Source organism: Mustela putorius, unplaced genomic scaffold, assembly GCF_011764305.1.
Source record: "Mustela putorius furo isolate JIRA1106 unplaced genomic scaffold, ASM1176430v1.1 tig00000129_pilon_pilon_pilon, whole genome shotgun sequence".
Taxonomy (NCBI): Eukaryota; Metazoa; Chordata; class Mammalia; order Carnivora; family Mustelidae; genus Mustela; species Mustela putorius.
The window spans coordinates 5,717,051-5,728,329 of record NW_025421290.1 but is presented as its reverse complement, the minus strand read 5'-3'; the positions used below and the strand labels follow the sequence as shown (position 1 = coordinate 5,728,329).

Sequence of the window (11,279 nt, the reverse complement as noted above, 5' to 3'; positions counted from 1 at the left end):
ATCTTTAAAAAATGGAGAACCTATGCAGTATTTAAAAAAAAAAAAAAAAGATGTGTATTGCTTTCATGTGGAATAGTACCTGGAATCAGGTGGTTTAAATGTTATCATTGTGCAGTTCAAAATACAAAATGGGACTTGGGACCTTAATTGTGATCAATGTAAGTATATAACGTATAGGGTTCTCTTCCAAAACAAAGAACCCCTTTAAAACGAGAACACATTTTTTGGTATGAAAGGATTAAAGGCCCTTAATTTTTTAGGAACAAATATAGGCACTAAAGTCTTAGCTTGTATGGGAAAGCTGTGTACAGCACTCAAAAGTTGCTGTCATTTCCTTACTTTTGACCGGGGCTCTTACAGCATTTAGTAGCATGGCTCTAATGAGACAGTGGAGGGTTCCCAACAGCGTACGGCACACTGCCATCCCAGCAGATGGGGTTGAGCTGCCAAAAATGACAATCAGGGATTCATTAAGAAATCTTGGTCATTAAATTGATTTTACGTATTTTTTATCTTCTAAGGATTTGTCACAGAACTTTAAAACCTACCATTTCCCTCCCACTTTTTTTTCTTTTAATAGTTAAGACATTGTTCATAATTAGTGCAGTACAATTGATGACAGAAAAATTTATGGCACTTTTAGCCTGTAGAATTCTGTGAATTTCAACATTATTTGAAGTAGCTCTTCAGTTACATTTACATGTATTGTAAATATGTAAATATATTTTTAGTTTAGGTAATCTTTGAAAGTACAGAGCACTCCCAGTTAGTTATCAGTGAGTTTGAATTCATAAAATGTTGAAAATGTTAAATGTTTGATTTTATATAACAAGCTTATTAAATATATTTTTGTGGAAACTAAATGCGTCATGTTTGAATCCATGTTTTTTACATAGTGTTCTAAATATCTGGTTTTTCCATTCAGAAGGTCCAAAAGCAAAGGATGCAGTGTATAATGAAAGGATATTGAAAAATGAAAATAAGCTGGTAAAATTTTATCAGTTGGAAAAGTTATTTTTCAGAGCATGTAATCAAACTTTCTAGGATGTAAGCTTATATGTCTTTTGAACTCTCACATACTCTTCTATCTTAATCATTCTTTCCTGTTACTTATTACCTTTGTATTACTGTTTAATTTAAACCTGGCTAAGCTATTCCTAAGGAAGTTAGAAATTACTATTTTAGAGCTCCCAGATTATAGAATGGCTGGTTTAAAAGAACTGAAAGGTACCAAAAAAGGGATTAGCGTATGCTAAGTTTCTTGAAGTGGAAACAGATTTGTAATGGTGTCAACACTGAAGAAAATGCATTTTTAATTTTAAAAAGAGAGATAAACCTTTATCATTCCATATCAGTACCTCCCAAACACTTCCAAATTCAGTAAGCATTTGTTTTTAATATTAGGAACCAGAGTAAACTTTAATAATAGTTCACATGTTAAAAGAATAAACCTATGAAGAATACATTTCTTTGTGTACCAAATGAAAAAATATACAATGCAGTGAAACTCAAGTACATATACAAAGTGATTTTTTTGTGTATTTTTGATCAAGAAGTTTATATTCTATATTAAACCATAATATAAAAGAAGCAGTATTTAGTTTTTGATAAAGCAACTGAAAAGCTCCCAAACGTCTTTAAAAATAAAAGCTTGTGGTATATATAAGATGATAGAGATTGAATCAAGCCTGTTGAGTCATTACGCTGTGCTTAAATGGATGACTATGTGAAATAATTTAAAAATTCTCCTGTAGAAATTAAATGAGCATACCCAAACATGGAGTAATATTACTACATGGTTTAATTATAACCCAGTAGTAGAATTTAGTAAATTCAAGCAGCAGAACACATATACTGTCATCATAGACAAACACTTTAAATTATAACAGCATATTTGAAGACAAAATTAAGAAACCATACATGTTAACAAAAATGATACAACCATGCATACATACATCTGCTTATTAAACACTGAAGTAAAAGAACTAAACGATTTTGAAGTTTTCAGAGGAGCTTGGTATTTTACTCTGTCCTGATAGAAGCACTTTGAATGTTTGCATGGAGACATAAAACTGAATATTTAACTGACAATTGGTCATGCACCTGTACTTCTAAAAATTTGGATTACATTTTCTTCTTTTCTGATTGCTCAGTAGATTCTGACTTCGGCGCAGGAAAAGCTTGATGATACAGATGTCTATGGGTTGCTGCTGCACTGTAAAGCTTGTATAAAGCCTAGAGATACAAGAATCAAGATTATAAACACAAGACGTAAAATTTTTCCTTTGAATGTAAATAGTTTATGGCACTGTATAATTAGCATGCTAAACGTGGAATTTTTATATCATTAGCCTATTTAAGATATAAATTAATAGCTAAGAATCTTAGAACTCAAAACTATTTTCGCTTCCTCAATGTGTGTATGGATTGATCTTTGTGGCAAATAGTTTATTCTCAGACTACATTTCCTTTGACTTTGCACACCTTTTGGAGCAGGGCTTCCCAAACACTGTGCCCTAGGGATGCGTGAGAACTCATATCTTGAATATTACCAGTTTTGGAGGAATTTAACTTCTGACTGCCAATAGCTACCTTATTACACAGACCATTTGCTATCTGGGCTTCCTTACAAGTTTTTCAGAATGGGACCCTTTTTTCCCCCCATTATTTCCTGATGCCAGTAAGTACATACGTTGCCCCTCCTCTTGCCACACTGGGATCATTCATTTAAACATTCTCTTCCCTTGTTTCCATTACTTGATTCGTATCTTACAAAACGTTTTTTAGAAGTATTATCTCAGAAAGCCTTTTCTCATAAAGCTGTGATTGTTCTTTGTGTTGACAGTGTTTGAGTCATAGGAATTTTTATATATTACTTTACAAAAGTGTCCATAAATATTTTGGTCCTTTTCCCCCTCACGATTCTCTCTTCTGGCTTTCATATATTGAACACTCAGTTAAAACCAGCTTTTCTGAGGTAATTCTGGAGTCTGTAAAGAGTCTGAATATTTTTAAAAGGTTGATATCCTTTAAATAGTAACCAATGCCCAGGAAATTCCATTGATTTTTATCTTTTTGAAGTCTTGATAGCTGTTTTCTTAAGTCTGAATAATACATACCATCATCAGTTCTGTGAATACACATTGGTGTAACATGGTATTGCCCTAGCTCTAGCATACTCCTAACATTCAACTTAGATTATTTTTACTTCTTTAATGAATTTGTTTTACTGAATTTTACATAAAATATTTCTCTATTGACTTGTATTAAATGTATCACTAGTATGGATTAGAGGACATACTCCAGTTGTATGTAACAGCAGAAACTGAGGAAAGAAGGGTGTGCTATCTCAGTAGCTGTTCGAGATCAGTTTTGCTTCCTGAAGATGACCAGAGTAACTCTACAGAGGTCAGTTTTCTTATGTAACAAAGGATTCTTTCCTCGTTTTGCCCATGTCCAGTAGGAGAAATGAACACCAATTTACAGGTCGTTCTGAGGAATGCTCAGAAAGTCACACTTCATACTGGCCTGAATCTGCTTAACGTTGGTAAATGTAACTGTCACTCAAAAGCCTGAGTTAAAAACACCTAAAGGTTTGTAGCTCCACTTTGAGACTCTCTACGAATTAGGTTTTCTCAAGATTCATAACGCTATTTTTATCTCACTATTCAGTAGAGCAAAATGCACAATGTTGGAGCTTAAGAATTTTGGAATTTTCTACACATTCAAGAAATAAAACTTTTATAAAACAGGATATTCTTGATAATCAACTCTTCTGTTTCATTTGCAGATTATATCACATAAGATGTTGGGAATAAATAAAATATTTTAAAACCATATTAAAAATTCACAGCTAAAATTGTGAATCTTAGAAGAACAAAGGAGCAGCTGTGCCCAAAGTTGTTTTTTTTTTTAATTTAAGTTCAGTTAATTAACATAATAGTGTATTACTAGTTTCAGAGGTAGAGGTCAGTGATTCATCAGTTGTATATAACACCCGGTACTCATTACATCACCAAAGATTTTCTAATCCATTAATGGCTAGTTGGTTTATAAAATAATAATGTTTCTAGCTCTCAATTAAAAAAAACTCACCTCATTCGTACTTCCCTGTGGCAAAGGCAGTTTAAAAGGGAAAAAAGAAAAGTATATATCCTGTGTCATTAATAACATTATGATAATTCAACTTTGTTTACAGTATTTCTGAGTATTTAAGAACAAATACTCCTACACATTTTTTCAGTTCAGATTACATATTGTATCTGAATCTTTCAAAGAACCCAATTCTATATTCCTCAGAGGGTTCAGCATCATATTCTAGGAAGGCTTTGGGATTTACCTCAAATAGCCCTTCTTTAGTCTTCTTCTAAGGTTGAGGAGCTATTTGAGACAGTGGCTCAGAGGATCCAGTTTTTAATTCATGCTTTACCCACAGTGCTACCATTAGTTTATCTTAACTAGATTCTTCAAAGACATATGGTAAATTCATTAGTTAAAATTCCATTCTAAAGAGTATACATAGGTATAAATGCTTGGGGAATTGTAGCTATTACTTGCCACCTGCACAATATAAGTTGAAAAGTCTTACCTCCAAAAGTTTATGAAGAATCTCAATTTTAGCTTCACTAAAATGCCCCTAAATTTTCATGATGTAACTGAAGACACTTCCAGAATGACAGTGAGTTCATTATCGTTCTAGGTGTGTTTATAATTGTCTTCCCTATCCATCAATTATTTGAACAACGGACCGCAGTAACCCTGACTGTAGGCTGTGGTTAACCGGAACACAAAAGACAACTAGCCCATGAGCAGCTGATGAGAGGTTGACCTGGACTCGTGCTATGGCCGGTACAAACGCCTACTTCAAATACAGACAATCTGAAATAATCAGATCTTGCTTTTTAGGAGTTTATACTAAAAGAGCTAGTGATACAACCACTTAATGCTAGTGGTTCACATACATCCCCTTCCAAAACCAACATGAATCAAATGATAGGTTTTAAGTACAAAGTAATTTAACACATAAACAAGTCGCAGTCCGCTCAGTAAAAACTCAGCTGTGCTTTCTCACACTTCTCTTTAACAGCTTTAACTTTTAGGATAAATAAAAGTAGAAAGGAAAACTGTCTAATCCACATATATTTGAAAACACTGAAATGTTAACTGGAAATCGGTTATGTAGGACTTCACATATCGTATTATAGTTAGTCGTTTGTATCTGGCCATCTTGACAGCTTCTAAAGCTCTTGAAGACTGGGGCCCAAGTCAGGTTCACCTGTTCAGTTCTAACATCTAACATTGTGTTTAGTACACAGTATGCTGCAATCAGTTGAAGAGGATAAAAGTATTCTTACCTGGTCCCACAAGGCTGCAGCCACCTGGTCTATTACAGCCCCCAGCTCTCGGTATTCTCCAGAGTAGCGGATGTATGCCCAGGTGCACAAGGTGATCAGAGTCAGTCCCATTATCATATTGCATAGGCTAGCTATTATGTCCAAACCAATGAATCCAGTCACACCAGCAATCACGTACGTGATAAAGATGACAACAAACAGTGTGGCTGGGGTACGAGCTGCATGGAAGATATTTTTGCTATCATTGTGCTTGATATACTGGATGTAAAGTTCATCTATTTCACTCTCCAACTGTTGAAGGTAACGCCGGCTAAATTCCTCCCCACCCATCTTCTTCACCCCTCGAAATAGCTTCACAGATTCTTCCTTAAGCTCCAAATGTTTGGCCTGTAGGTCATTAGGTGCCAGAAATGGTTTGTCACCACCACAGATCTGTATCAGATAGAGAGAAGTGCCGTTAATGCCATGCAGAATAAAATTAGCAACTGTACCACAATCTCCCACTTAGCTAGTTGAATTTGTTCAAACACAATAATCAGAAGGAGTTTACATATATGTTTTGTCAGCCCACATCTTTGCGCAGTCCATATCAGGCATGACCATATGTGGAACCAGTATTTTATAGATGACTTATATAAAGCCATTCTTAATTTTTATTTTCTTTTTGACCTGGGAAAGAATATCCAAGACTTAATCCAAGTTCCTCAAGATGAAAAGGCATGATTCAAAGTGAACTGCAAACTGAGTGCATTCACAGAATGAGCCCCAAATCAAATTACTTATATACAAGATCCTCTGGGAAATTTATTGTAACTATACTAAAGTATTTTTGGCCAATGAGGTTTAACTTAATAGCAATGCTATAAAACTCCAAAAAAATAAAATTAGGAAAAACATGATCGTTGGCAGTTTCACTGATTGTGTTTGAATGGAGCCCTTTCACAATATATTCTTCAAGAGACTAAATAAAAGCATATTCAATGTTCTTGGACTAGGTTTTCAGTTTTTTCCAAAGTTACAAGGGAAATGTCAGATACCCATACCTTTCACTTTGGTTATTTGAGATTTAACTTATATAAAGCATACTCTCATTCTAGTTATCCTTTACTTATGTTGTGAACACCATTCCATAAACTGTATTACCCTTGACTCTTAAGACCACCAGTTCTGGATGTAATTTATAATATATAACATTTTCAGGAGAAAACCCTATCATATTAGTAGATATGTACAATAATTATTAGATGCATCCTAATTCAGAACGTTAAAAAGAGGAAAAGCAGTATGTAGAAGTATTAGCCCTTGAAGTCTAATTTCTTTTTTTCCTAATGGGTTTCTTGGTTTTGTTTTCTGTTTTTGAGAGAGAGTGTGTTCTGCGGGGGTTGGGGAGCTGGGGGACGTGGGGAGAGGGCCAGAGGGAAGAGGAGGAGAGAGAATCTTAAGCAGGCTCCATGCCCAGCACAGAGCCCAACTTGGGGCTCCATCTCACAACCCTGAGATCATGACCTGAGTCAAAACCAAGAGTCGGATGCTTAAGCAACTGTGCCACCCAGGCAACCTAATGGGTTTTCAGAGTTAAGATAGAAATACTGAAATTGTTGCATGAAGGGAGGTGTAGCAAGAGGGTAGCACATGTTATTTTAGTCACTAGAGCTTATAAATAGTGGGAAGATGTGGCCAAAAAAAAAAAATAATAATATAGAGGGAACACACTTAAAATGTTCTAAATTGTGCATACATAGTGTTCCTTTCCTAAAAAATACTTTATGCAATAAATAGAAATGTGATATACATAAGCTGAGAAAGAGTAAGTCAAAGCCACTTCTTTGCATTTGCAGTGTAATTTGGAAGGAAAAAAAAAAAGAATGAGCTCATGGAAGAAATACCGATTTTACTTAAAACACAATTTAAAATATTATTTAATTCTTACCTCTTCCATCTTTTTGTTGTATGTATCCTTGGCAGTTGCCACGGCGGCTAAATTGTTAGCTTCTGCTGTGGCCTTTGAACAAAGTACAAAGTATAATGTAAAATGGAATTCATATTTATTAAACCTTCACAGGCAATTCTCATTTCTGAGTATCATGTGTAAGAAATGTACAAGAACACAAGGTCATGAAATAATTTGAAGTACTGAAGTATTTCCACTACATTTTAAAAAATTTATAAAATTAAAATTTTGAAATACATAAAACGGTAGTCCATAGTTATAAAAATGAATTTTCATTTGGAAGATTTTTTTCCTCTTAAATATTTTTAAGCCTCTCACCAAATTGGGGGGGCCTATAAACCTAAACACATGGGAAATAATTCACAGTACATTTGTGTGTACTAATATATAGACATGTCTTAAGTTTAAGGACTGATACTGATAGTACAATGTATCACTGATAAAAAAAATGAACTATTAAGAAATTTTTTAATAAGTAAGGAAAAAGCTAGATTCTCCTTTCTTAAATGTTTATTTGTAGAGACCACTGGTTTTAAAACCTGGACCTGCTTTTCTACTCGGTACATGTATGAACCTAAGCCACAGTGTGAGTCTGTTTTTTAAACCAGTTTTGTACAAAGAAAATGAAAGCTGTGTTAAAAAGTGTCAGCACAAGTGAAGCTCCTCTATGTATATACAGAAGTGTTTAGCTGAACACACAAACAGTAGTTAACAGAAAAAATAATCTCCCAATAAATATTCCAATATTTTTATTTGCTAATTTTTGATGGCCAGATTGGAGCGTATCTCTAGTCTAGCAGAGCATAAAGCTAAAGAATGCTTAGCTTTAGTGACAAGTATATTTTAAAATGTTATGCCTCCTGATTAGTAAGTACCTGTAACATGGATTTGGGATGTGGCAATTCTTCACCTTGATAGATCTTTATATAGGCCTTAAAAAAAAGGGGGGGGAAAGAAAAGAGACTCATGTTCAAGGAATTCCATTCAATATTTCTCCAATTCTGCTTAATTGTTTTCTAAGGTCTAAGGTCTTGCCAGTTTGGGGAACTATTATCTTTCTCATTTTAAATCCACCCCCCCCTTTCTTAGTTGTTCCTTTTTCCTGAAGTGCCCTTTCCACACAACAATTCTTGCCAACCTTACCTTTCTTTAAAGGCTTAATTCATTGCCACCTCCTCTAAAACTTTCTCACATCCCTCTGCTAGGAGTAACCTTTCTTTTGCAGTCACTCACAGCCATTTGTACCTGCTGAAGTCTTAAGATTTATGGAAGAGATTTCTGTAAGAGTCCTTAATCTCCCACTAAATTCTAAGCTCCTCCATAATGTTAGGCACAGTAAGAATTCAAACTTTAGTAGATAAATAACATGTCATTTATTGTGAAGAGTGAAGAAGATAAATAATCACACAGGAGGTATGTGACAGTATTTTAAATTACAAAAATGTGAATTTTAAAAGTTGGTATTTTGGTCCTTGGGGCATCAATCTACAAATTAGTTTGGTAGCTGAAATTCCCCCACTATATGTGGCTGGTTTTAAAAAGCCAGTTTAAAAAAAAAAAACAGTATTCAGTGCTACCTAAAATAAACAAGTAAATGCAAATTTAAAATAATTCCACTTCAAATCAGTCCTTAATGCAGAGAGAGAAATTGTGGAAGAATTTTCTCCAATAGGAAGGCAAAGTATAGCCCCTTGGAGAACATCTTCAGAATGAAAGTAAAATTCTATATAGCTCATAACTGAAGACTACTATATGTTATGGATCTTGAGCAACACCTTCTCCCCCCAGCAACAAAAATAGACTTTTCCAATGCCTAGATATATTCATACTCCAAAATATATTTCTCTCAAGATAAAGTTTTCTTTAAAATTTTAATTTCAGAAACTAAGCTCCTCTTGGGAGTCTAATGATACTTTTATTATATATTCCTCATAACTTTGCCCCCATATTACAGAGTCTAAAATTTGTTTCAAGTAGGAACTGCATTCTAAAACAATGCTCTAGAAATGAGAGTGATACCTTGAAGTACTCCACCAGACCTCGGCAGGTGATTTTGTTCCCATTGATCTCTTTAATATCTAGGCTCTCAGGACTAAGTAGCCAAGGAATGAGTATTTTCAAGTTTTTGATGAATTCATCATCTATTTCTACAAGTAAAAGCACATTCATCATTATTTTAAAAATCCAATCCGGTCCTCCATGCCATACAACAAAACATCCTTTGATTTCCTCCATTTCTTCCCCAGTGATAAAGCCTTCACTCACTCTCCCATCATCTAAATAAACAACTCCTGCAGCCCACTGTTCTTGGGTCAGTGATCCTCCTTGCCTAAACTTCTACTGCTAGTCTTCAGTTCAATTACATATTTGCTTATCCTCCACCCATAAAATAGCTTTCTTGATGTTAAATGTTAAGCAAATATCTTAAACCCTATTCACGTAACCAGTATTCTGTACTTAAGTTTGTTGGTGGTTTTATAAACGGGGAAAAGGCCAGATACTTACTTATTCCCTCCAGAAAATGTATACCAAAATTGCTTTTTTTAGTGTACCCACCTTACGAAAAGTGTATAGAACTGGGTAAGGTGTAACTAGAACTCAAGTTCAGAAGGATAGTGATGGTGATGCCACCTCTGGTGGTGAAACTCACCAGTAGAAATTAACATGGCAAGAGTAGGCCATGGAGACAAATCGGAGGATGTCCGAGTTCTTCCCCTAACATGTTTAGGTCAACTGATTACACATTCCCATAGTATAGCATTAGGTTTAAGCTTCGCTTTACATATGTAGTAAAGTAACAGAAAATGCATCTTCAGAGGAGTCAGTGATAATTTCTGAAATCATTATTTCAAAATATGCAGAAAAATACACCTACATAAAAAGCAAGGTATGTCCTAAAAGTAGTAAAGGCCTATAATGTTTAAAAATCTCAGTTTCAGCAGAGTCACTGAGTTTTCAGGCTTTGGAATTGGTGGTTTCTGACGTTTTAAGGATAAAGATTCAAACCATATGATTGTGTGTGTTTGCATTTTCCTTGCTTGCTATTACAACCTGACTATACACTGAAATACCAGTCTACATAAGAATTCTTGTTTCTCTTCTTTCCTTGCTGCTTTTATGAGATGTACAAGCATAATGCTGGAAAACCTTCAAGACTTATTTTACTTCACATTTTGTACACCTTTGAAATTTTAGTGCTCATCTTTTATGAGTACTTGTATAGTTTACTCAAATGTATTTTGCTGTTTGCATTGTACGAATTTTTTTTAAGATTTATTTATTAATTAATTTATTTATTTGACAGACAGATCACAGGTAGGCAGAGAGGCAGGCAGAGAGAAGAAGGGAAGCAGGCTCCCCGCTGAGCAGAGAGCCTGATGGGGGCTCTATCCCAGGACCCTGGGATCACGACCTGAGCCGAAGGCAGAGGCTTTAACCCACTGAGCCACCCAGGCGCCCCCGCATTGTACCAATTTTTACTGATAATTTTGCTTTGTATTATATTTCCATTTATTTAGATTTATTGTTGTGGGGTTTGCTCTCTAGTTAGCAACATTCGCTAATAGTACCGGTGTTTGTATGATGTTACCACCGTCTGTGTTGTGTTTTGCTGCCTGCTGCGTATCTGTGTACACTGCTACCATTAGGTTTCTTTTTTGCAATATGACTTTATGGGTTTTTTGTAGACTATTACTACATATCTAGAACATCTCAAATCTTCCTGAATTTCTGTATAAAACAAAAACCTTTCTCATTATAAAACAACCTCAAGTAACATGATGCCCCCAGTTTTATTTTTGTTCTTCAACATTTCCTCAGTGATTCAGGGTCTTTTCTGATTCCATACAAATTTTAGGATTATTTGCTCCAGCTCTTTGAAAAATACCGGTGGAGTTTTGATCGGAATGGCATTAAAAGTATATATCGCTCTAGGCAGTATAGACATTTTAACAATGTTTATTCTTCCGATTCAA

General features: G+C 34.8%; 1 protein-coding gene across 2 annotated transcripts in view; it reads right to left on the bottom strand.

Moving 5' to 3' along the window:
• Positions 1-3: 3 nt before the first annotated feature.
• ATL1 (atlastin GTPase 1) overlaps positions 4-11,279 on the bottom strand; it is a 70,072-nt gene continuing 58,796 nt past the window's right edge. Inside the window, exons 9-14 of one of the 2 annotated variants that reach the window (XM_004738749.2) lie at positions 9,325-9,452; positions 8,181-8,237; positions 7,285-7,356; positions 5,355-5,786; positions 4,096-4,110; positions 4-2,235 (exon numbers count right to left, since the gene is read on the bottom strand). In XM_004738749.2, coding sequence (XP_004738806.1) covers positions 2,125-2,235; positions 4,096-4,110; positions 5,355-5,786; positions 7,285-7,356; positions 8,181-8,237; positions 9,325-9,452 — 815 coding nt within the window. In that variant the 3' untranslated portion in view covers positions 4-2,124. The remainder of the gene's footprint in view (positions 2,236-4,095; positions 4,111-5,354; positions 5,787-7,284; positions 7,357-8,180; positions 8,238-9,324; positions 9,453-11,279) is intronic. The other variant, XM_004738750.2, reaches the window with a different exon arrangement.